The sequence below is a fragment of the Pituophis catenifer genome, unplaced genomic scaffold (genome assembly GCF_029215685.1).
Source record: "Pituophis catenifer annectens isolate HBS135680 unplaced genomic scaffold, rPitCat1.0.hap2 SCAF_6, whole genome shotgun sequence".
NCBI lineage: Eukaryota > Metazoa > Chordata > Lepidosauria > Squamata > Colubridae > Pituophis > Pituophis catenifer.
The window spans coordinates 44,227,473-44,251,122 of record NW_027256886.1 but is presented as its reverse complement, the minus strand read 5'-3'; the positions used below and the strand labels follow the sequence as shown (position 1 = coordinate 44,251,122).

Sequence of the window (23,650 nt, the reverse complement as noted above, 5' to 3'; positions counted from 1 at the left end):
TAAGAATTGTTGCTTGAATTGGGCATGTCTAGTTTAATGGAAAGATGGGGCGACATGATAGCAGTGTTCCAATATTTCAGGGGCTGCCACAAAGAGGGAGTCAAGCTATTCTCCAAAGCACCTGACGGCAGGACAAGAAGCAATGGGTGGAACCTAAAACTAAGGAGAAATTTCCTGACAGTTAGAACAATTAATCGGAGGACTGACTTGCCTCCAGAAGTTGTGGATGCTCCAACATTGGAAGTTTTAAAGAAAAGATTGGATAACCATTTTTCTGAAATGGTATAGGGTTTCCTGCCTGAGCAATGGAGTTGTACTAGAAGACATCCAAGGTCCTTTCAAACTCTGATATTCTGTTATTCTTCATGATTTTCATTCTAGTATTTTCCAACCAACTGTATAAAGTCTTCCAAAACACAATCATCTGCATTCCATCTTTCATACATGTCTATTCATATTTTATCCAAACAAGTGTGTGTGTGGTTCATATGTATGAACTAAACAGCTGAAAATTAACACTGATAACTGTATAGTTGTACTGAAACCCCTTTTTGCAACTCCTGAAAATAAAACTAGTGACTTTCCCCAAGAATAACCATAATTATTTTGGAATCCTTGCATGCATTTATATAAACAGATGTAGATACAGCTTTAGAGCACCCTTCTCAATCCCCTTTCATTAGACACTTACCTGTTATTGTCCTACTGCTCGGATCACAATTCTTGCATGTATTCCTCTCAACTGGCAAGCCTGCCACCTGACAAGGCAAGATATTAATATACCAATGATGATGGTCTGGGGGAGGGGAGAACTTGGGACCACCCCACCAGTATAATCTGAAGCACTCCAGGACTTTGTGAGTTGTTTTTGCTCCTTCTTTCTACGCTCATGCCCGACTTTCAAGTTAATAGTATCCACAGCAAGGGCACTAATGCTGGTTTTTTAAATTATGCCTTACACAACTAGATAAACCAACAGGCATGTTTTCCATGAGCAGCCCAAAAAAAGATGTTTGAACTGCAGCAATCAGATAAATAAGTAAATAATTTTTAACTTGCCTGAAGAAATAAATATCAAAGTATTTCATTTCAAACATCTATTTTTTTTGTAATCAAGACAAGTACATCTTTATATTTGCTACTGCTTAAATTAAAAATACCATAATCACAAGGTTCAATACAATGACAGCACACTTAGTCATATTAGGTTATAAATTAGGACAAAATGAATCATTTTACTCAGATTAAATATTAAAGATATCAAACAGAATGCAAAGCTTGGAACACCCCATACCTTTTCAAGTACTGTAACATTAACAACACAATCTTATATTTGTTTATTAGAAGTCTCACAGGGTTCAGAAAACACTGTTCAGAAAGTGTTTATGGGATTTCAGCCTTTTTTTCCCCCTGTCAAAACATTTAATCTGGCTGAACATATTTTCATAACCGAATTATTCTCCAAATTTCATATTTAAGAAAACAGCAGGGATGAACAATACTGAAGCGATATATGGGGAAAGCAAATATTACAACTATTTCACCAACACTACCCACGACCAATATCCCAATCTGAAAGGAGCATCATCTCCACTTTGTTCTTCTATTCCACAGTATCCTCAAAAGATACTTAAATTACTCAAGGCTAAGCTTCTTAGATGATCTTATGATTTCTGTGTGGCTCCTGATTCTACAGATTCCCAGCGTTTTAGATGCTCCCGCTTCGTTTTACAAAAATAAAGGAGAAAGCAAGGATGAAGCCGCTTGTCAGAATCCCCCAACCTGCCCGAGGAATTTGGTGGGGGGGGGGGCGTTTTGTATCTGACACGGTCAATAGCTTTCCTAGAACTGATCTAGTCGCTCTTGTGTTAAGACACTTCCAGCAGTAACGGTTAGTACTAGAAGGAGGCACTCTGCACATCCTCAGAAGGTCCTTTCCAGACAATGAACCAGCTACTGATAATCAAGTCTCCGCCAGGCTGGATCCTGGCACCCACACTGTAGATCTTGCAATCTACAGCTTTCGCCTGCAGGGTGCGAATCGTTTCGAAGGGGTTGCAGCGAAAGAAAGCCCCCCCCTTCCCCAAGGCTTGGCCGGTGCCTTCCGCGGCTGGTCTCAGGAAGGCAGAGAGGATGGAGGAGCGTAAAAGCAGGCGACGCCCCCCTCCTCCTTCCCTCCGGATAAAAGCCACAAGCGGTGCAGTCTGGTTGCAGGCCCGCCCATTCTCCACTCCAGCCCGTCCTAATCCGATTTCTGCCGAGCCGTGCCAGGGAGAGGCCTCCCGCTTCCCTCCCCTCCGCCCTTCCAGGCAGCAGCCCCTCCCGCCCCCCGCTCTTAATCCTCGCCCCGTAGCTCAAAGTAACGTGCTTGTCTCGGCCCGGCCCCTTCGATGGGCTTCCGCGGCGACCATTGGCTCTCTCCGCTGCGCTCGGAGCCAGGAAAGCCCGCAGGGAGGGGCTGGTCTTGGGAGGGGAGCGCTCCGTAGTTTCAGTGCCGCTCCTGGGCGATCGCGTTGCAGCCGCCGCTCGTGGGAACGCAAGTGAGTGGGTCCTCGTAAAGGTCGCGCGCCTCCTCCCTTAGAGCCCATCGTTTGCTTGTCGTCTCTGCCCTCCTGGCTTTTCTTAAACGGGCGTCTTTGCGGGTCCGGCCCCTTCCTCCTTTCGCACACAGCTTGGCGGGCGCTGTCCACCGTCTGTTTCGCTTTCCCTCTTCGGATATTTTCCATCCTTTCCTCTGAGTCAGGGCTTTGGGTGGAGATCGGCCGCCTGCGCCCACCGGTCCCCGTGGGAGTGGAGAAGGAGCGCTCTTCGCGGGCTAATCCGGGATGGGGCGTAATACATCCATCCATCCATCCCAGATTAGCCCCGTGTACGTCGGCAGGAGGTCTGATCCTGGCAGAGGCTCTTTCCTTCGCCCCCCACAACGGCACAGGGATTTCTGCTCTTCTGTGCTGGCTGCGTCCCCATTTTGTACTCGCACCGACGCTCTGAGTTAGGCGAAACGGAAAGGTTTAGTTGATTGGCTTAATTTTGCTTTGTGACCGTCAAAGTTTAGTGGGATTTCAGCTTGCATGGCCCTACGCTCGTCCGAGACTGTACCCATCACGCCCGCTTTCTCTTACCCAACTTCCCTGTCCAGCATGGCTGTGGGTTCTGTGGCTAGCCATAATGGGACTTGAATTCCAATATCTCAAGTTGATACCTCAAGGGATGACTTTGCTGTTCCATGAGGATCAAGCAAGCTGGGTGGTAGGGCTATACCTGTTTGTTTGATTGAAAGGATTGATTATGTACGTATGTAGGAGGCAATGATTTTTTTAAAAAAAAGCTAATTTGCAAGGTGGGTTTGAATTGGAATATGAAATTCTCTGATAGAATTCAGATTTTCTGTATGCTTGCAATAAATTGTGGGGGGAAAGGAGAGGTGCTCTTATGAAAAAAAAATCCTCCTTTGGAATTGCTCCCTCCATTTGGTCAACCCACTGGGTTTTAACAGTTTAAAGGTAATGTCTAAGTAGTTTTCTCTGATTCTTCTATAAGGACTGATTTGTGCTCAGTGCTCAAATTTCAGTGCTTGTTACAATGTCATATACAGCCAATGTATATTAATAAAACAATTAAAATGATGAAAATTGCTGTGCATGACATTGAAATAGGCTTTAGCTGGATATCATCTGCCCCTCATGCAGCCACAGATCATATGATATTCCTGTAAATTCTTCAAAGCATACATATTATAGGTTCACATGTTTATTTATTAAATGTTTATTGGTTGCTTGGTATTTTAGGATTTCTGGTATGTTCTTTTCATCACTTATTTTATTTACAACGTTAAATACAAAATACAAAGAAAAAACAAGCTAACAAAAAGAAAAGAAAGGGAAAAAAGACAAATTAAGGATTTCAGGTGTGTTCAAGTTACAATACAAAATTATAAAACAGTAAAATAAATGAAGAATTGGGATCCCTGCTAAAGATTAAAACAGCAATAGTTACAGGATTCATCCCTTGTGTGAAGACTAACTGAAGCAAAGAATATGTCTAATTCACAATGTCCCCTTTGCCTCATTGTAAACCCATGAGACTGAAAAGCCAGCTCTTCATTTGGCATCAAGAAGCAAGCGTTGGCCCAGTCTGGCCTCCAAAACTGAAAGGACACAATAGACAAGGTACTCTTCTGAATATTCCCAGAATATTCTTCTGAGGCAGTGAGCAGCAATCATCCACAGATATTAATGTTTGAGTAGGTGCATGCTGGCAGAGATGCTCCCTTAAAGAACATTACAACATTTTAAAGTTCATGGCAGATGTTTATAGCAGCCAGTGATAGTTCCCTCAGGATCAGTGTTTTATTATCTCTAGCCAGCAAGTGTCTGCATGGAGGAGAGGTTACAAAAGGGGTCTGAGAAATTAACATAGTATCTTGGGGTTGCAACACAAATCCCACTGCTTTTTTATGTATGTTGTGGCATCTCATACACATCTCAAAGTTGGGGGACTTGAAGTACAATATGGTAATGTTGTTTCATCATTCTGATAAAATCTGTAGACACCCCTGTTTCTAGCTGTGAGTTCCAAGCCACCTTCAAGGGCAGTTCCATGCACATTGCAATACTGTGACAGGCCAGAAATGATCTACTCAGTTTAGCTCACCCCTTCACCAAAGGCATCGTAGTCATTGAGTCAGTTGCAGCTGGTCAAATAAACTGTGGGTCACTGAAACCACTTGGGCCTGGGTGACAGACAAATCCAGACAATTCCATAGATGGTCACTTGCTCCTTCCAAAGGAGTGCATGTTCCTCCAGAAATATTCCTGAACTTGTGAGCTATTTCATCTCCTTAAGAATCATTCTGTTTATTGATCCTCATCTAGCCAAACACTTTTCCAACAGCTATCACTTTCACATGCCTTCAAGTAGGGAAGGGCCTTCAAGTCATTGTTGACACCTGGCGATTGCCAGGACTAGTTTCTGCAGGTTTCTTGGAAAGATTTCAGAAGTGGTTTGCCATTGCCTGCTTCCTAGGGCTAAAAAAGTATGACTCGTCCAAAGTCACCCATCTGGCTTCATGCCTAAGGTGAGACTAGAACGCACTGTCTCCTGGTTTCCAGCCCAAATCCTTAATCATGACACCAATCTGGTACGCTATTCTCATACAGTATTAATATCCATTAACCTACAGGTAGGCGTGGAATAGTTGAAGACTAGTGCTGCCTACTCTATCCTCAGACAATTTTAATTAAAATGTTATTTAGGAAGATGGAAGATAAAGGTAAATTCCTGCTAATAAGACTAGAGAAGTAAGTTATAGCAAAACCCAGGAGCTTATTTTTGGTTCTGAACAGTGCCCTACAGTTTAAACACAAGGCTCTTATAATTCAGATTTTTTAATTAAAAAATTAGGCTAAAAATCATGCACTTGAATATTTCTTCCTGACTCTCTCTCTCTCTCTCTCTCTCTCTCTCTCTCTCTCTCTCTCTCTCTCTCTCTCTCTCTCTCTCTCTCTCTCTCTCTCTCTCTCTCTCTCTCTCTCTCTCTCTCTCCCTTAATTTCTTTAGTCTCAACAACAGTCATAGAAATGATCTCTTGTGTGTGAAAACCATGGAGAAAATATTCATTATTGAGAAAGGAGGGATAATTTACTTAGCCAATGTCATATCTTATCCCAACTACAGCCTATTTCTTATTTCGTTGTTGATACCCTTTTTGTTCACAACTGAGAACAGAAATCCATGAAATATTATTAGTTTCACTCTGGATCCTTGCATTTGCTCAGAGTATTAGTTCTAACAGTGCATTCCACTAGCCTTTCTTTTTTTCTGTCACCATGTCTAATCAGATTTTTGTTCAAAAGGATTATTCCATTTAGAAAGAACTTTGAATATCAGCGATTGACCTTTTTCTTTGGAAATGGAATCATTGTTGATTTTCTTATTGCCTAGGAATTAAATTGGATATGGAAAATGAGATTTAAAGAGCAACCAAGGTTTCCTTAGAAAGTGCAGTGATCATGATAGGAGGGAGTCCTTCTCTACTGCTGATGCAAGCTTATTGTCCTCAGTAATTTAAAATAAAAAATAACCTCTATTAAAGCATTATTTTAGTTTCCCTTCGAAGGCTATGAAATAATTAACATAAATATTCTTCATCAATTGATGAGATATATTGCTGTGGTCCAGCAATACTTCGATATGTACCTTGCAGGAGTAGAAAGTGAAGTCACTATGAAAGGGTCCCCCCACCACTTTGAGAATGTTTCACTTCTCATCCAAGAAACTTCTTCAGTAAGAACTGAAGAAGTTTCTTGGATGAGAAGTGAAATTTTTTCAAGGAAAAAAATCCCAAGAAAGCCCAGTTGCCTTTTGAAAAGCACTTTTGGGACAACCTTGATGACCTGGATGATTGAAGAACTCCATAGACAATAGGCTGACAAAAAACATTGTTTACAAACTACAGTGGCTGAGCCAAAACCCCACAAATAACAATTTGATTTAGCCTGGGGTGTGAACCAAGCCAGAGAATACTGTGATACTTGGGCCGATTTCTTCCAGAATGGAATGTGTCTCAAGAGCAAAGCAGAAACAGTCAGCATATTTTGTATCTTTCTTGAGAATCTTCAAATCCCTTGAACTCCAAAATTTAGTTGGGAACAAGATAGAATGGAAGTAAATTGAATGGAGATGTGCCAATGAGGATATGTCAGTCTCTTGTGTGTCTATATCTATTGTGCAGTGATATGGTTATTTTGCTTTCTTTCTTTGTCTTCTTGCCCAGAATGTCTGCAGAACTGTCTTTGCTCATCAACATAAATGAGCCACGATGGGATCAGAGCACCTTCATGGGAAGAGCAAAGCATTTCTTCACAGTGACAGATCCGCGCAACCTTCTGCTTTCAAGCAAGGCCCTAGAAGATGCCCGAAGAGTGATACAGAATTACAGGTTCTTTTGGAGAGTTGATGGGAAACAGTTATAATGACAGCAGGGAATCCTAATGACTTGGTCCAAGTTGTTTAAAACATCTGACAGAACTGTGATCCTCCTTTTCCACTCCTCACTTCTAAATGCTGGGATAATAGAGCCTTCTTCTCTCTCTCTCTTGTCTTCCATTATTCTTCTGAGCATTATCCATTGTTTGCAACATTCAGTATGGTATCTATGATAAATAGGGTACATTCAGTGAAAGCAGTGGGAAGAAAATTTATACAGGTGAAGCTGGCTGGGAAAGTGACCCTTATTGAGGTTCTAAGGAAGGCGTTTTTTTGTTTGTTTGATTGATTGAACTCTTTTGGTGGTAGTTTGGTGGTGGGACTTTTAGTTAGCTCAAGACCATTGCACTTCTTTATATGTAGTTTATTATTAGGATTTGGAACATAAAAAGAAATATATCCTAACACAACCTTAGGGTATATTGAACTGTAGGTCAGAGTGAAACTGTGTGAAGAGAGCAGAAAAGAACCCTAATTCGCTCTTCTTTTCTGAAATTCTTTTTCCTTTAAGTGTTTCTGGGAATTAGGAATATAGCTCCTCTGTTCCTATAGCTATCTCCACTTCCTTCTACCATTAATATTTATTCCAAAAACCACCACATTATGTGCTATCTTCATTTTTCTTTCATTTTTGTGGACCTTTCCAGAATGGGTAAAGTACAACCAGGCTTGACTGAGGATCAATTATGGCGGGCAAAATACATCTATGACTCTGCCTTCCATCCAGACACTGGTGAGAAGATGATCCTGGTTGGACGTATGTCTGCCCAGGTGCCTATGAACATGACCATCACGGGATGCATGCTCACCTTCTACAGGCACGTGTGTACCTACTAAAGTTCTGGCACCTTGTGTGGGAATAGTATATAGAGAGGTATGAAGTGAGAAATCTATAACCAAGGACCAAAGATGTATGTGATGAGTGAATGAGAGAGTAGCTTTTATTTTACTTTATGAAAAAATAGCAATCCCTGGGGTTAAGGGAGTATTTAGACTTGACTATATGCTATAAATTTATGTTCCATAGATTGCTCAAGATGCTATTATTCATGGGAGGGAAGACAGTATAGATATCTCTCCATCTTAAATTTCAGCATTGTATCAGACAAGATGACTTAAGGCAAGAAAGTGGTGGGGGGGGCATAACCTTAATAGCTCCCTGCCACATATGTCTGACTTAAATGAAAAAGATGCTGCTCTCCTGCAGGATATATGCTTAGGATTCATCGCCCTACCTGGGCATTTGACTTTCAATTTCTAGAAGGGAATGGAGAATAGGGTCCTCAATGCTGGAAGTGTGTAAAAAGCAGGAAAGGCCATGTCGAACAACTTCAGGTTGGTTCAGTTTCCCATTGAAAGAGCCTTGGTGGTGCAGCGGACTAAAGTGCTGTTAAGTGCTAGCATTTAGCTGCCAGTTGCCTGCAATTAGTGCAAGTTTGAATCTCACCAGGCTCAAGGTTGACTCAGCCTTCCATCCTTTCGAGGTAGGTAAATTGAGGACCCGGATTGTGGGGGCAATAAGCCAACTTTGTATAGAACAACATCGCTTAGGGGGGGCCGAAAGCCCAAATAAGCAGGTATATACAAAAAAGTATGCAGGCTATTGCTATAATAGGGTGGCATATAAATTGGACTAATAAATAAATAAATAAATAAATAAATAAATAAATAATAAATTGGTTTAAAATGAAAGCTTGAACTGACTATAGGGATTTTAGCATAGATTTTTCAAAGATTTGTACTTTTTATATGGACTTTTTAAAAACTTGCGTGTGATAGTATATGTATGCTCTTCAGCATAGGTACCAGCAGCATATAAGATGTGAATCTTCTTTAAAGGGTTCCAAAGAAGAAAGGCATTTTGATTTTGATTTGAAAAGTGTGGTGTAAATAGGTTTGCATGAAAATGCAAGCCAAAACATCTTTCTCCATCATTGCTGATATGCAGAACAAATTCCTGATATTACAACTGTTTAATTCTAAGTGCTTATTTTTTGTCTAGCTCTGATTAGTAGATCTTGGAATTCTAAGTAAGGCAGATCCTAAGATCTGAAGCCTCCACACCCTTGTTTTAACTGCATGACACACTTTATATGTATATATGTATCTTTATCCTTAGCTCTAGTTTATTCTGTAAACTGTTAAAGTATACCATTGTCATTTTGTTTTCTGTGATAATATTTTATGCAAAACTGTGAGCAAGATAGATATAGATTTGATACTTTATGCATAAAAGTAACATACAACATTTGAAATAACATAAAATGCAACTGCATTTTAATATTAAAACTATTGCATGTAATTAGCAAAGGGATACATGCATGCAAGCACATGTTCTGGAGAGTGTTGAGTGGCTTCAGTGAAAACCATGTACATAAAACTATTGGAGTATCTGTAAGAATGTGACTGCCAAATGCTTATGTTAATGTTTGTGTACGTGTGTAGACAGATAGATAAGGCCATTTAGAAATGTAAACTTTTGCAAGGACATGTGTTAAGAATGTTTGCAACTTACTTGTTAATAAGTGAAACCACAGCCAGGCCTCTTGAAGTGTATGCATAAATGGGTATTACACTGAGATAAACAAGCAGAGTTTTCCTAGGATACTGAAGGTTAACTTGGCATTTTGGTTTCTCTGATAGCTTTCTGTCTTGGCTTCTTGTAGCTTTTGGCAGTCCTGACTGTCTCTTTTCCTGCAGGACGGCCCCTGCCATGGTTTTCTGGCAATGGGTGAACCAATCATTCAATGCCATTGTCAATTATACTAACCGGAGTGGAGACGCACCCATCACTGTCAAGTAAGAAAGCAGTAAAATAACTGGAAATTAAGATCAACTTCCCTACCAAGAATTATATTCAATAGTCTTGAGTTGCCTGGCCCTAAACCAGCAACAGGCTGTGGCTGTTTCTAGGAAGTACCATTTTCACGATTCAATGCTTACCTGGATAGCAAAACAGGAGACTGCTGTTCTCTAATTCCAGATGTGATTTGTACTCCTGAAGATATTACTTCCACTAACTTCGCTTACTCGCTTTTTGTTTACTGAGCTTATAGATTGCTCCAACTGTTGCTGATTATGAGCAGCACACATGCCCAACATAATGAATCAGATTAAGACCATGAGAATAACATAATAAAATAAAATAAAATGTATCAGCATACGTAAGTACCAGGAATATCAATTGCCAAAAAGAGAGAGAAAATATATCCAGTGCTAGAAGAAAATTGTAACAAGGTTACAAAGACTGCTGGAGTTAACAAGATTTAATGTCTTTCTAAAACTTAATAAGAGCTATTTGGATTTCTGGGGAACTCTTTATTTTACAGAAGGGGACAGAAATTGAAGACAGTCTTTTCCATGATCCTGAGAGTAATGCTCCCTAAATCTGGGGATTCAGAGGGACCAGGGGTGAAATCCAGCAGGTTCTGACAGGTTCTGGAAAACCGGTAGTGGAAATTTTGAGTAGTTTGGAGAACCGGCCCCAGAGTGGGGTGGGAATGGAGATTTTGCAATATCCTTCCCCCAGGAGTGGGGAAGAAATGGGGATTTTGCAGTATCCTTCCCCTGCCACGCCCACCAAGCCACACCTACCAAGCCATACCACACCCACCCAGCCACGCCCACAGAACCGGTAGTAAAAAATTTGGATTTCACCACTGAGAGGGACCCTACTTTATCAGAACTTATTGCATGGCAGGTATTATTAGGAAAGTGGTCCCAGGGGTCCCTGGGCCATATAGTGCTTTAAAAGGTGACAGCCTGCAGCTTGAATTGTGTCGGGAAGCCAACTGGCAACCAGTGGAGCTCTCAAATTAGTGACAGGAATGGTTCCATTTGATAAAGGGAGGCAAGCCTCTTTTGGCCTAGCAGGCCATGGTTCATTTTTATGTTCTCAGAGACCACTGATTGGCAGGACTGGCATTTTTTGTCTGGCATTTTTGTATTTTGATAAGATTTTGAGAAACTTGTCATTCATTTTTCTCTTAAAGCCCTCAAAAATGGAAAAAACAACCTGATGAAAAAAAGATGTAGGGTACCATCATGGTTGTTAATTTTCTATTAGCGCCAAATACAATTCAAAAACTTTGATTTTGCCTACTGGTATTTCTGATCAGAGGCGTATGTGCCTTATGATAACCAGAGGCTGCTTTAAATATGCAAAAAATATAATTGTGTGGAAATGGACAAACTAACATTTGAAATGAAGGATAAGGTAGACTCAAAAGTTTATATAGCATGGAATAGGTGGTATAATTGGATAACTCGTAGAAATGAGAGTAAATGTAAAATTCTGTATGATAATAATAACTAACAAATATGCACCGTTAATAAGATAATGGACGTGAGACCAAAGTCACTTTTTTAAATGTATTCTCATCTGTATTAATATATGTATTTTGTATATACATGGTATAACATTTTACTTTTTATATGTTTAATAAAGTTTTGTTTTAAAAAAAATAAAAATAAATAAATATGCAAAATTGCTATCTACCCTGCCATATTTCTGGGATGGGACTGGGGTTAAAGTTAAGGTTAGACAGGAGGGATGAGAGTTTCTTGGTGTCACCAAGTTGTCTACTTGTTTTGCAGACAGTTGGGGACCGCTTATGTCAGTGCTACTACTGGAGCTGTGGTGGCGGCATTAGGACTCAAATCTCTCACCAAGGTAAGAGACCCAATGATCAAGCCATCCTGAAGACAGAATTCCTCATCTCTGAAATAAGAAGTAGCAATCTGACTTCGCTTACAGAAATGATTTTATCTCCTTCCTTGGTTATGACATGATCTGCCTCTTTCAGGAGCAGGGAGAATTCATGTTTATCATGAACATTTTGATATTGGTATAATCTATTCCTGTGGATTTCATGGAGACTTCTTTATTTCATATTAATAACCCAGACTGATAATTTCACTCTTACTATCCTAGTATAGTAGATTCAATGTATTACTATTTGTACATACAAATATTAAGAAGTTCCTAATATAATAATTCTTGTGCTTGCATATCTTTTTTATCCAAAAGGATAACACCCCAAATCCCTAAGAAATTAGATAGAAATACGCATCTGCTTTCCTTTGCCAGATTCTTAAAGAATGACTTTTCCAGTAATTCTTTCCAGTTCTTTTCAAAGGTTTCAGGAAACAAAACTTCCTTTCGGTTCAATTCTGCATTTTAGTCAACTGTAGGGCGTTTCTTCATTTGCAGTTGACCACAAACATCTCAGCAACGGCTTTTTTTCTGCCATTTCTTCATAATATTTTTTTCAGTTTACCCCAACTCATATCTGACCCAGTTTAAAGTTTCCTGAAGCTGTTCCTCTGGAAGGATAGTATTTTCCCCTTCAAGAAGTTTGCCAATGTTGCAATCAGATGTTCCATGGAGAGTTGTAAAAAGGGAGCTTGCCAAGGCTGTACTAGCTTACATTTTACAAAGCTGCTTAGATATATTGAAAAGCAGTGACAGTCAACCTGCGGCAACTTATACGTCCTAATATTTTTTTCTTACCAAATTCTCTCAATTTCATCAATCATTCCTCAATGGTGGGTAATGACAAATTTTTCCATATTTTGCATACAATAACCTCACTGCTGTAATCATATATTAAAATGATCTCCAATGTCTTTTTTCTAACTGTTTTGTCAATCAATCCTAAAAGGAAAAGTTCTGTTTTCAATATAATATTAATGTTTAAAATCCTCTGTATCAATGTATGCATTTCAATCCGTTTCTTAGCTTTTTTACATTCCATCAAGCATGATAAAATATCTCTTCATGTTGTTCACAGTCCCAACATACATATAAAATGTCTTCATACAATTTAAATAATTTGTTTTGCATCATGTACCAACAATGTATCATTTTATAAAAATCGACTTTTTAAGATCACAACATAAAGCAAATTTCAACCTTTTCAGCCACCTATTTTCCATTGATCCATCTGTTTATTAAAACCAACATTCTTAACATACTTTATCATACATTCTTTAACCCGTTCTATCTGTTTCCAATTTCAACAAAAATATATTCTTGGAATGCTTTATATTTAACTCATAGTTTTTTCCCTTGCCATACCAATTTAAATGAATTGTTTTGCCATTGCTTGAATGGCATATTAGTTATCAAAACAGCTGTTGTCTGAAATTAAAATATAATTCTAGGCAACACACCCATTTTTATCAATTTCTCCCATCTTAATATTTTCTTTTTATATTTTAATTTAATTTCATCTCTTAACATAATTATTTGGAATAATATGTAATTCATATTCATCATAATAATACCCAAATATTTTACTTTTTTTGTTTTTACTTTTTCTGCATCAGTTCTATTTGATTTTTCTACTTTCATATTTTTGTTAGCATCGTCATCTTCAACTGATTTTTAAAACCTGTTAGCATATAAAAAACAATAATTTTCCCATTAATGTTTCTACCTCCTCTTATACCCTGTTTCCCCCAAAATAAGACATTCCCTGATAATAAGCCCAATTGGGCTTTTAAGCACATGGCAATAAGGCCAAGCGCTTATTTCAGGGTTCAAAAAAATATAAGACAGGGTCTTATTTTTGGGGAAACGTACTTATTTTTCTGAAAGACATAGATCTTTTTCAAGAATAGATATTATTTGGATCGCTAAAACTTTGGCCATTAATGTTCATAAAGTGGAAAATAATCTTAATAAAGGCACAGCAGTAAGAACATAATACAAGTAAGAGGATATTTTATACAACATCATACCGTGTTTTCCTGAAAATATGACCGGGTCTTATTTTCTTTTGACCCCCCCCCCCCCAAAATGGCTAGGGCTTCTTTTTGTGTGGGTCTAATTATTGACTCACCTTGGCACCACGGCGCTTGCAGCACCGCCCAGCAGGAGCCCACTGCCGGCTGACTTCTGCGTCCGCTTCCACTGGTTGCATGCGTTGTCCTCAGCCTCCATTTTGCTGTCAGAGCCTTCCGGAAAGCCCTCTGCAGCCAAGAAACGAGGTCCAGATTGACAGACGCATCTCCCTTACAGAGGGCTTTCCGGAAGGCATCTGTAGCCAATAAAAGAGCTCTGGATCAATCCAGAGCTCTTTTATTGGCTACAGAGGGCTTTCCGATAGGCATCTGAAGGTGAAATAGAAGCCAGGGGATGCCGCGTGCATCAATCCAAAGCCGTTTCTCAGCTGCAGAGAGCTGTCTGGAAGACTGACAGCAAAACGGAGACCGGGTGGGTGGGGGGCAATGCACACATCAAACCGGACCTTGTTTATTGGCTCTGATGGTGAAATGGTGGCTGTGGGTGATGCGTGCGAGCGGCGGCAAGTGGCCACAGGAGAAGTGGGCCTGCAAGGTGAGGCAGGTGCTGGGGTGTGCGAGGCCTAGTAAGTAGGGCAGCTCCACCCCCCATCCCCACCCTAGCTTAATTTTTACCTGTGTGCCTTTCCCCACCCCCTGCACTCTGGGGTGGGCGGGGTCTTAATTAGGGCTAATTTTGGAGTTAGGGCTTCATTTTAGCGCATGCATTCAAAAACATGATAGGGCTTCTTTTCAGAGTGGGTCATATTTTCAGGGAAACATGGTAGTGAATGTAAAAAGAAAAGGCAAGAGAAAATACAAATGATTTTGAATGAGATAAAAAAGGAAAGATAATGTTCAAAAATCCCTAAGGACAATAACTATAAGAGCCTGAGTGGCGCAGCAGACTAATGCTACTGTTAAAAGGTAGTATTTAGCTTCCAGCTGCCTGCAATTACTGCGAGTTCAATTCTCACCAGGCTCAAGGTTGAATCAGCCTTCCATCCTTTCTAAGGTAGGTAAAATGAGGACCCGGTTGTGGGGGCAATAAGCTGACTGTGTATAAAATATACAAAAGTATGAAGGCTATTGCTTAACACTTTGTAAGCCGCCCTGAGTCTCTGGAGAAAGGTGGCATATAAATAAATAAATAAATAAATAAACTATTATCCACCAAATGAATCTTCTACAGAGGCAATTATCTATGTTAATAGTGAGAGAGATGAAAATAAAAATGAATTATGCAAAGTGAAAATAAATGGAGGAAATGGTTGGCATATAAACGACAAAAGAAAAAGAAAATGATATTAAAGTTGCAAGAAGAAAATACTGGAATAAGAAATAATGCAAACATACAAAAAGTGTTTCATCAGTATATAAAGGTCAAGAAATTTCCAAAGTGCATTGTAATATCGTTTTAGATTATATCTCAAGCTGATAAGAGACTCAAATTCTTACAGTAGCCCAAAAAGAAAAACAAAACAGAACAAAAGAAGAGCAGAGAGCTAGCTGTTGAGGTTGTTTTGTTAGTATATTTTAAGCCTGAGCTCTCTCATTAGTTGGAGGCCTATCTGAAAAATTTGCCTAGTAAGCCAGGGAGTTGCTTTGCATAACCAAATGCATGAACAAAATAGTATACACTGGATCTGATATAGTAGAAAAACAAAGTTCTGAAATTTCATTATACCTGTATGGTGAATTCTCAAAGGAATTGATGACAGTTCCTGACTGCATCAGTGACCCTGTTGTAAAATATAATTCTGTTCATCATGTTATTAATTTAATCTATATCACAAGTCTCTTTCTTCTCTCATTTCAACCCTCCCTTTTTGATAGCATTTGCCCTCAATCATTGGACGCTATGTGCCTTTTGCAGCTGTGGCAGCTGCAAACTGCATTAATATTCCATTAACAAGACAAAGGTAAGATGGCATGGCTTGTTGGATAGAAATGTAATGAGAGAACTGCTACAGGAAGTTCAACTCCTGATAATTCCTTATAGGTTGCATATTCTGAACACCTCTAACATTGGCTATCTTATCTTATAACACTAAAAAGCATGGAGTATGTATAGCTGTAATAATATATTCAAACTCCTGTAATACATTTTCAAGATAACATGTAAGGTTCATGACCATGATAAAGATTTGATTGATAGTTATGTAAGGTTTGTATGCTAATATTGATTGTAAGCTGAGTCAGTTTTCTGAACTAGGAATAGGATGCTGAAATAGAAATAGTCTGTTCCTTCATTCAACTCTTTCCTTCACACAACTTTCTTCCCTTCCCATTTATTCCTTTGCAAATACAGATGCAGTAACGAACAAAAATTTAATCTACCTTCATTGGGATCCCACTGGAAATTAGCACTGGGACAGCTAAGGTTTATACTAGTTAGTTCTCCTCAGCTGTTTCCTGCAAAAATAAAATCATCTGGGCATCTAAAAAAATCAACCAAGTACTTCCTGTATTTCATAGGCAAGAGGTTTACAATATACAGCCTATGGGCCATTGATAAGCTGTGAAAGTACTGCAGGTGGATCCTGGTGAGGGCATATATATGGTCAAGAGATTTAGATAGATAAAGGATAGATTTAATTTTGGGAATATGCAAATGCCTATTGGGTGGGAGCAAATGCTGTAATGACCGGCTTCTATCGTAGTCCTCAAAAGCTTTTGTTGATAATATGGGGTCCTATATAGAGGAGAATAGAGTTGGAAACGACTAGCACTTATGTGCGAGGGGAACCTTTACCTTTACCTATAGAGGAGAATATTGAATAGTATTGCCATAACCATCAGTATTGTACAACAGATGAGGAAAAAAACAACATAATGAAATGCAGAGAAAAGACAGAATGAAGAATAGAGAGTTTATGCTTCCTTCTTAACCATTTTTATAGGGAGCTAAAATTTGGTATCCCCATTATGGATGAACATGGAAATCGGCTGGGTGAATCGAAGAAGGCAGCCCAGCAAGCTATTGTGCAAGTGGTGATTTCACGCATTGGCATGGCTGCACCAGCAATGGGTATGTTGTTGCTACCTTGACAAATATTTGAATGTCAGTGAATATTCCCTCTTTGTCCATCTTTTTTTTAATGACAAATTTCAAAGCAAAATTAAAATAACCCCTGAAGATAGAGCTTGAAAGACACAATAATATAATATATAATAGATGTTTATTTAGCTATTGAAACTTCTTAATTCAGTGGAACTTGCTTTTGTTGAGAAGAATATCACGAATTATGTTACTGAGAAAACATGTCAGTCCTTCCCAGTTGAGGCATTTGGGAGAACTAGAGATATGAGAAGTATTTATTGTAGCATAAATCTCAGTATATATAACTGGTGCTTGGAATGTATCACCTTCAGTTATTAACTATATTGCTGAAACTAATGGGATTGTAGTCCAAAAGATCCCAAGAGGAATGCACCTTAAAGGTGGGCAAAAGGTTCCTAGTGAAAAAGTATCCCAACAAATCCAGTATTTGCAGGTTTTCTCTGTCCCTTCCTTGAAGAGACATCTAGATTATTTTTATGGTGTCTGACTCTTCTTTCACTTCTTCCCCACAGCCATCCCTCCTGTGATCATGAATGCCCTAGAGAAAAGAGCATTTATGAAGGTATGGATTTTTTTTTGGTTCTTGATCAAATTCATGTTCCTCCATAACTTTATGCCTAGAAGGATGTGGTTCCCTTTTTTTGGTCAGGTTCCCTTCTAACCGTGTTTCCCCGAAAATAAGATCCTGTCTTCTATTTTTTTGAACCCTGAAATAAGCGCTTGGCCTTATTGCCATGCGCTCAAAAGCCCGATTGGGCTTATTATCAGGGGATATCTTATTTTGGGGGAAACAGGATAGTAGGGAAGTTTAATCCTAACTTTTGCCTAACCCCAACCCTATGCAAATGGCAGCTACAAGACAGAGAAAAGAAATTTACTTTTCTTTTCAGATGCATCAGTTGTCATGCTGGAATCAGGGTTGATGGGATGGATCAAGATCATGAAAATTATATACAGTTTAATTAAACCAGCTTTCTCCAATTTGGTCCTCTCCAGATGTGTCAATTGGAACTGGTGACTAATGCTGGCTAGAAGTTAAAGTCCCAGGAACCTGAAAGGAAACGGATTTTTCTTTTCTTGCAAATGGCAAATATAAGATTAACATAAAAAGAAACTGTCCTATCTCATGTTTAGCTTCTAGCATTAAAAGCCATCATGAGATTAACATTTAGCAAGATTGCTAAAGTTCTGCTCCCATTTTAGTCCTCTGATATTAATTTTGGGAACCATATATAGTAGCACTTTTCCTCATATTTCTGATTTTTATATTCTAGTGTTTATTAAACTTTTTTTTCCTCTCAGAATCTCTTCCCATTTTTGAAAATTGTGGAAGACTCCAAAAGAGCTTTTGCTTGTATACTTGTATGTTATATTGTTTACCATATTAAAAATTAAAATTGCCATATGCGAAACAGCCACTACTTCTCATGATTGTTGATGGGATTTTATTATTGTATTAGTTTTTAACATTGATAGAAAAATAATTTTGATTTTGTGGACTCCTAAGAGGGTCATGGGAGACTCTAGGGGTCCTCAGGCAACACTTTGAGTACAGGGGTGGGTTCCACTTACCTTTATTACTGGTTCACAACGGGAGCGTGCGTGCTTCTGTGCATGCGCAGATCACCCATGATGATGTCGGGGCAGGTGGGTGGAGCCTCCCACAGGTTTTACTACCAGTTCTATAGAACCAGACCGAACTGGGAGCAACCCACCACTGTTTGAGTACCATTGCTATCTTAATATAGTGTGTTGTCAGCTTCTCTTCGATGTCCTTCTAAGGTTTGTGTTATTCATTTTCCCATTCCAGACATTTTATTGTTGAGGACAGCAGCTTCCATGGGAATGTTCATATGTATCAAAATCAGCACAATGGCAGACAAACATTGTAATCCAAGCCCCTTATGTGGCTTTCTATGTGCATCACCATTGTACACATGCTCAAAAGAAGTGGGACTTGTATTGTGATGGTCTGCAGTTTTGCTGATTTTGCCCCCACCCTCTTTTTCTACCTAAGGAAATTATCCAGGTTTTCAATATGTTAAATCAGTTTCTGGGTTTCAACAAAAATAGAAATATTTGTAGCAGTAGATTAACCCTATTCAAAAACCAAGTGTTGAGAGCTTTGCTGAAGTGCATATTGACTTCCAAGAATGACATGTTTGTAACACTGAAGATATTCCAGAAGGATGGCTGTGGCAAAGGCAGAAGATACACTTGCTGCACTTCAACACATCTGTTGAATTGAGGCACTGTGTTATTAAGGCAACACAACATTTTGCCTCTGCTTATATATTCTGTGCATCAGGCTCAAAAAGGGTTCGTCATCCTCTCATGTATAGCTATGATTGCTCCATAAAGCATTTCACTTCTATAAACTATAAATAAATAAGAATTTTTGCTTTGGAAAACAATATGAATATTGTGTATAAAGAATTCCTTTTCTATTTCCATCAGCGATACCCCTGGATGAATGCTCCTCTGCAGATTGGACTTGTGGGCCTGACGTAAGTGATATCTTTCTCCTAGAATTGTCCAGGAACAGAGATCCAAGACTTTTGTATTTTCTATACTGGACAATGTGACTTGACTTGTTGACTAATGAGGACTTGCACCAATATTTAGCAGGGGAGTTCCCATATGTTTGTGAACATTTGGGGAGATTATGATCTTTGTTTGGTGGTCTTGGTTATTTATCTAACTTGTACCATCAGTCCAAAAGCTTTGTGCAATCCTCTAGCACCACTAGATGATGAACCTGGAGTCTTCCCAAAATGTGGTGCCATCCATATTCTGGACAACAATTTGCATTATCCTGCACTGCTGTCTATTGTAACTGGACCTTGGAATTGTAGACCAAATCAGCACTGATTAGGGAAACTGAACAAGGATTAACATTCAGCCCGTCCTCTTAAAAATCTAATTAGAAGATTGTTACAGTGTTGTTGGTTGGAGCCTGAAAAGGCACTGGATATGAGAGGGAAACATTGATTGGGAAGCAAGAGAACTACAATATAAGATTGTGTTATGTGTATTGTTTCCCTTCAGCATTCTAATCAGATGTTGGAAAATTGATTTATGTATATCCATTACATATGGTAGACAATTATGGTTGATGATACTCAAGTAGCTGGTGAACATGATAGCTATTTTTCTCATGAGTCAAGCACACAATGACAAAATGGCAACCAAAAGTACTTCTTCCATTCTTGTCTTTCTTTCTGTAGTTTGGTGTTTGCCACACCTCTTTGCTGTGCATTCTTCCCACAGAAGAGGTAAGAAATACCCTTACATATTTTTGCATGTTACTGTTGCTTTCAGTTAGGTATAATATTTGTTTACTCAATATTTCTCAGGAAAATGTGTTCTGGAGTATTTCCCCAAAGATTGTGCCAAAGAATTTGAGAACTGGGTTATAAAGCTCAGCAATAGAACTTTGCATTGAGAAGATCCGAGATTCATTCCTTGATATCTTAGGCTGGAAGGATCTGCTAAGCAGTGAGGGACAATTAGACAACACTGTTAATTAGAGAAGGTTGAAGGCAAAAAGCACATTTTCTCCTCAGGGCAGCCTTTGGTTTTTGACATTTCATACTTTCAAGCCAATATACATACGTTCAGTTATCTTCTTTAAGGGCTTTTTTAAAAACAAGACACTTATGCCTTCTGATGGACAATTCAATACTAAATATCAAATTTCACATTTCTGTGGGGTGGTCATACAGTTTTATATTTAACCTGCCTATTTTGTTTCTTGCATTGTGGTCAGACCATCTGGTTTATGAACTAAATAAATGGATATTGAATGATATTTGAAATAATGCAGTCAGATGACTAATGTAGAACACTTTGATTTCACTTGCCCTCTTACCCTTTCTTACAGAAAGAATTATTTCTTTCCAAAGGCCACAAAGTTGAATATATGGTTCAACCAGCTTTCCCAGCTTAATGCCTTTGACAGGGCTATGTTGATTGGAGATTATAGAACCTGTAATCCAACACCTCCAGAAGGCATAATAAATAAAGTCTGTCAAAGTCTGTAGAACCCTAATTTTCTAAAACATGCTTCAGTAACCATAATTCTCTTAAGTTATTGGTGCCACATCCATAGCAGGTGTACTTTCAAATAAACAGTGTAATATTTCCTTTTGCAGTTCAATGCGGATGAATCGCCTGGAACCAGAAGTCCAGAATTTGATCAGAGAGAAGAATTCTGATATTGAGGTTGTCTATTTTAATAAGGGACTTTAAGAAACGATGCCACATACTAAGCTGGTATGCATCTGAAAGAAGTCAATGAGGAACCCATGAACCAGCACTCCAAAGGAGAAAGTTACATTTTGTAATAATATAATCCCTTTTACATGCTGCTTTCTTGTTGGCTGTCAAATCTTGGCAGTCCTATGTGTGCGATATACCCTTCCTGCATTCAGGAACAGATTATAAACTGGCAGTGTACTTTTGCTCTGATCCAAACAGAATCATTCCAGTCTTGACTCAGCTTGATGTCAGCACCAAAACTGATGACAGTTTTTTAAGCAAAATCCAGTTCTTCTATTATGCATAATTCTGCTGTAATGTGTAGATGTTGTGTGTAAAAGAAAGAATGTTTGTGTCTACACATGTAATCCCTGTGAAGTAATATTTAAGAATCATGAAACTGAGATCCTTCTCAGGAGAGGAGCTCCACTGTGTACTTTAAATCCTACAGAAACCAAGTTCAGTGGAAGAGCAATTTGCACTTCGCTTCAACTGAAGTCTTTCTTATTCAGCACCTAATAAAAACATCATGGTTTCATGAAGGACTTGCACATGTTTGTGAGCTGCCTATAATCCTGGGATTGTAAAAAGGCTTTGCTCCAAACCATCTTACAATAAAAATGACTGCATAAATAATCATCTCTGCATCCTCTTGCTATTTTAGTGTTTCTTGCAACCAATGAAGCATTCCGTTGCAAAGATGGCAATATATGCAGCCCTACTGTTAAAAACCCCATGAGGTAGATCAGGGGTCCCCAAACTTGGCAGTTTTAAGACTTGTGGACTTCAACTCTTAGAATTCTCCAGCCAACATAGCTGGCTGGAGAATTCTGGAAGCTGAAGTCCACAAGTCTTAAAGCTGCCAAGTTTGAAGACCTCTGAGGTAGATTATCATTATTAGTGAATTCTGAGTATGAGAAAATACTGGGGTTTCATATTAACATGCTATTTGATCATAGTGAAAGCATTATTGCAAGATGGAGGGGATTCTCTGTTAGAGTTCTACAGGTTGTCCTTGTTTAGCAAACCAGTCATTTCATGAAACAGTCACTAAGTGACTTCAGCTTCAGCATTCCTTTGCCTTTCAGACCTGAAAGTCATAAATGTGAAGATTAATTATAAAGTACAGTATTTTTTTCAGTAAATCATAAAGTTACTGTCAGTGCAGTTGCTAAACGAGGACTGACTCTGTAGGTCTGAACATGGGCTTCTATTTAATATTTTGAATCTGTAGATATCACAAAGCCATATAGAAAACTCTGATGCAGACATTTGCTAGATTGTTTTTGAAGAGGGATTATTGCTTATCTTTTGCTTATGATAGTATTTTCAATAACTATATTCACAATTACAATAACAATTATAACTATATATTAGAATAATACATTAGCCAAGAAAAAGCTCAAAGGACAATAAACACAGATGACATTCAAGCTGAAGGTTGATTCTTTCGGCTCATCATGTTTCATGCTGTGTTTTCTACTTCATTTGGTTAGGCGTATACTATGACATCTGTATCCTAGGCTTAAGGTATAATACAGGTAATCCTCGACTTACAATCACAATTGAACCCCAAATTTTTGTTGCTGAGACATTTGTTAAGTGAATTTTGCCCCATTTTACAACCTTTCTTGCCACATTTGTTAAGTGAACCACTGCAGTTGTTAAGTTAGTAATATGGTTGTTAAGTGAATCTGGCTTTTTCATTAACTTTACTTGTCAGAAGGCTGCAAAAGATGATCATACGACCCCAGGACACTGCAACCATCATAAATGTGAGTTAGTTGCCAAGCGTCTGAATTTTGATCACGTAACCATGGGGATGCTGCAATGGTCATAAGTTGAAAAACAGTATTAAGTCACATTTTTAGTGCAAATGTAACTTTGAATGGTCACTAAATGAATTGTTGTAAGTTGAGGACTACCTGTACATTGTGGTAATATTTCCCAAAATAAGAATGACACTATTTATTTTTTCTTCACTCATCTTCATAATGCTCAGTTTAGAGCACAACTCTTCTTACTCATAGGGAATATTTGTTTGAATTGCTTTAAGAACATAAATGACAGTCTTTGGTGCGTAATGGAATGTATAACTATGATTCATAGAATGCAGACATATGTGCTTGAACTGAGTCAGTGATCCTGGAATTATGGCTTTAATCATGCCTGCGCAGAACATTTGTATGAATGGCTGAATGCAAGCATTTCCATAGCCAATTACGGCACCTCCTTCTGTCTGCCATGTAGACGTAACAGATCAATGCAAGGATCAGTCAATTTGCACACCTGATCAAATGCACTAAATCAGCATATCCACATCCTAGAAGAAACTTTGTGAAGATGTCACATAGCACCTCTTAAATATTTTGAAAAATCTATGTAAAATGGATGGCTGAAACTTCAGAATTCTCTTTACAGAAGTATTTCTAGAGAAAACACTCAAAGGTGATAATAGTGGACAGTCCTTTGATGGTATACTGTATGAATCTGGTATCAAATATCATTTGCCGTTTTAATGAAAAGTTCTTTTTGCCCTTTAGCAGAAGGGCC

General features: G+C 38.7%; 1 protein-coding gene across 1 annotated transcript; it reads left to right on the top strand.

The window, feature by feature from the left end:
• Window positions 1-2,531: 2,531 nt before the first annotated feature.
• Window positions 2,532-21,380, top strand: SFXN3 (sideroflexin 3). The gene is made up of 11 exons (XM_070945164.1): window positions 2,532-2,540; window positions 6,776-6,940; window positions 7,635-7,805; window positions 9,688-9,786; window positions 11,584-11,659; window positions 15,610-15,695; window positions 16,677-16,804; window positions 17,350-17,399; window positions 19,295-19,344; window positions 20,065-20,112; window positions 20,992-21,380. Exons 2-11 carry the CDS (start codon window positions 6,777-6,779, stop codon window positions 21,086-21,088), a joined length of 969 nt encoding a protein of 322 aa, XP_070801265.1. The 5' UTR covers window positions 2,532-2,540; window position 6,776; the 3' UTR covers window positions 21,089-21,380.
• Window positions 21,381-23,650: the final 2,270 nt, after the last annotated feature.

Coding starts and splice junctions, on each gene's coding strand:
- SFXN3 (XM_070945164.1), top strand. CDS start 6,777: ATGTCTGCAGAACTGTCTTTGCTCATCAACATAAATGAGCCACGATGG. Junction 15,696..16,676: donor ATTCCATTAACAAGACAAAG/GTAAGATGGCAT, acceptor CCATTTTTATAG/GGAGCTAAAATTTGGTATCC. Junction 20,113..20,991: donor GCATTCTTCCCACAGAAGAG/GTAAGAAATACC, acceptor TTCCTTTTGCAG/TTCAATGCGGATGAATCGCC.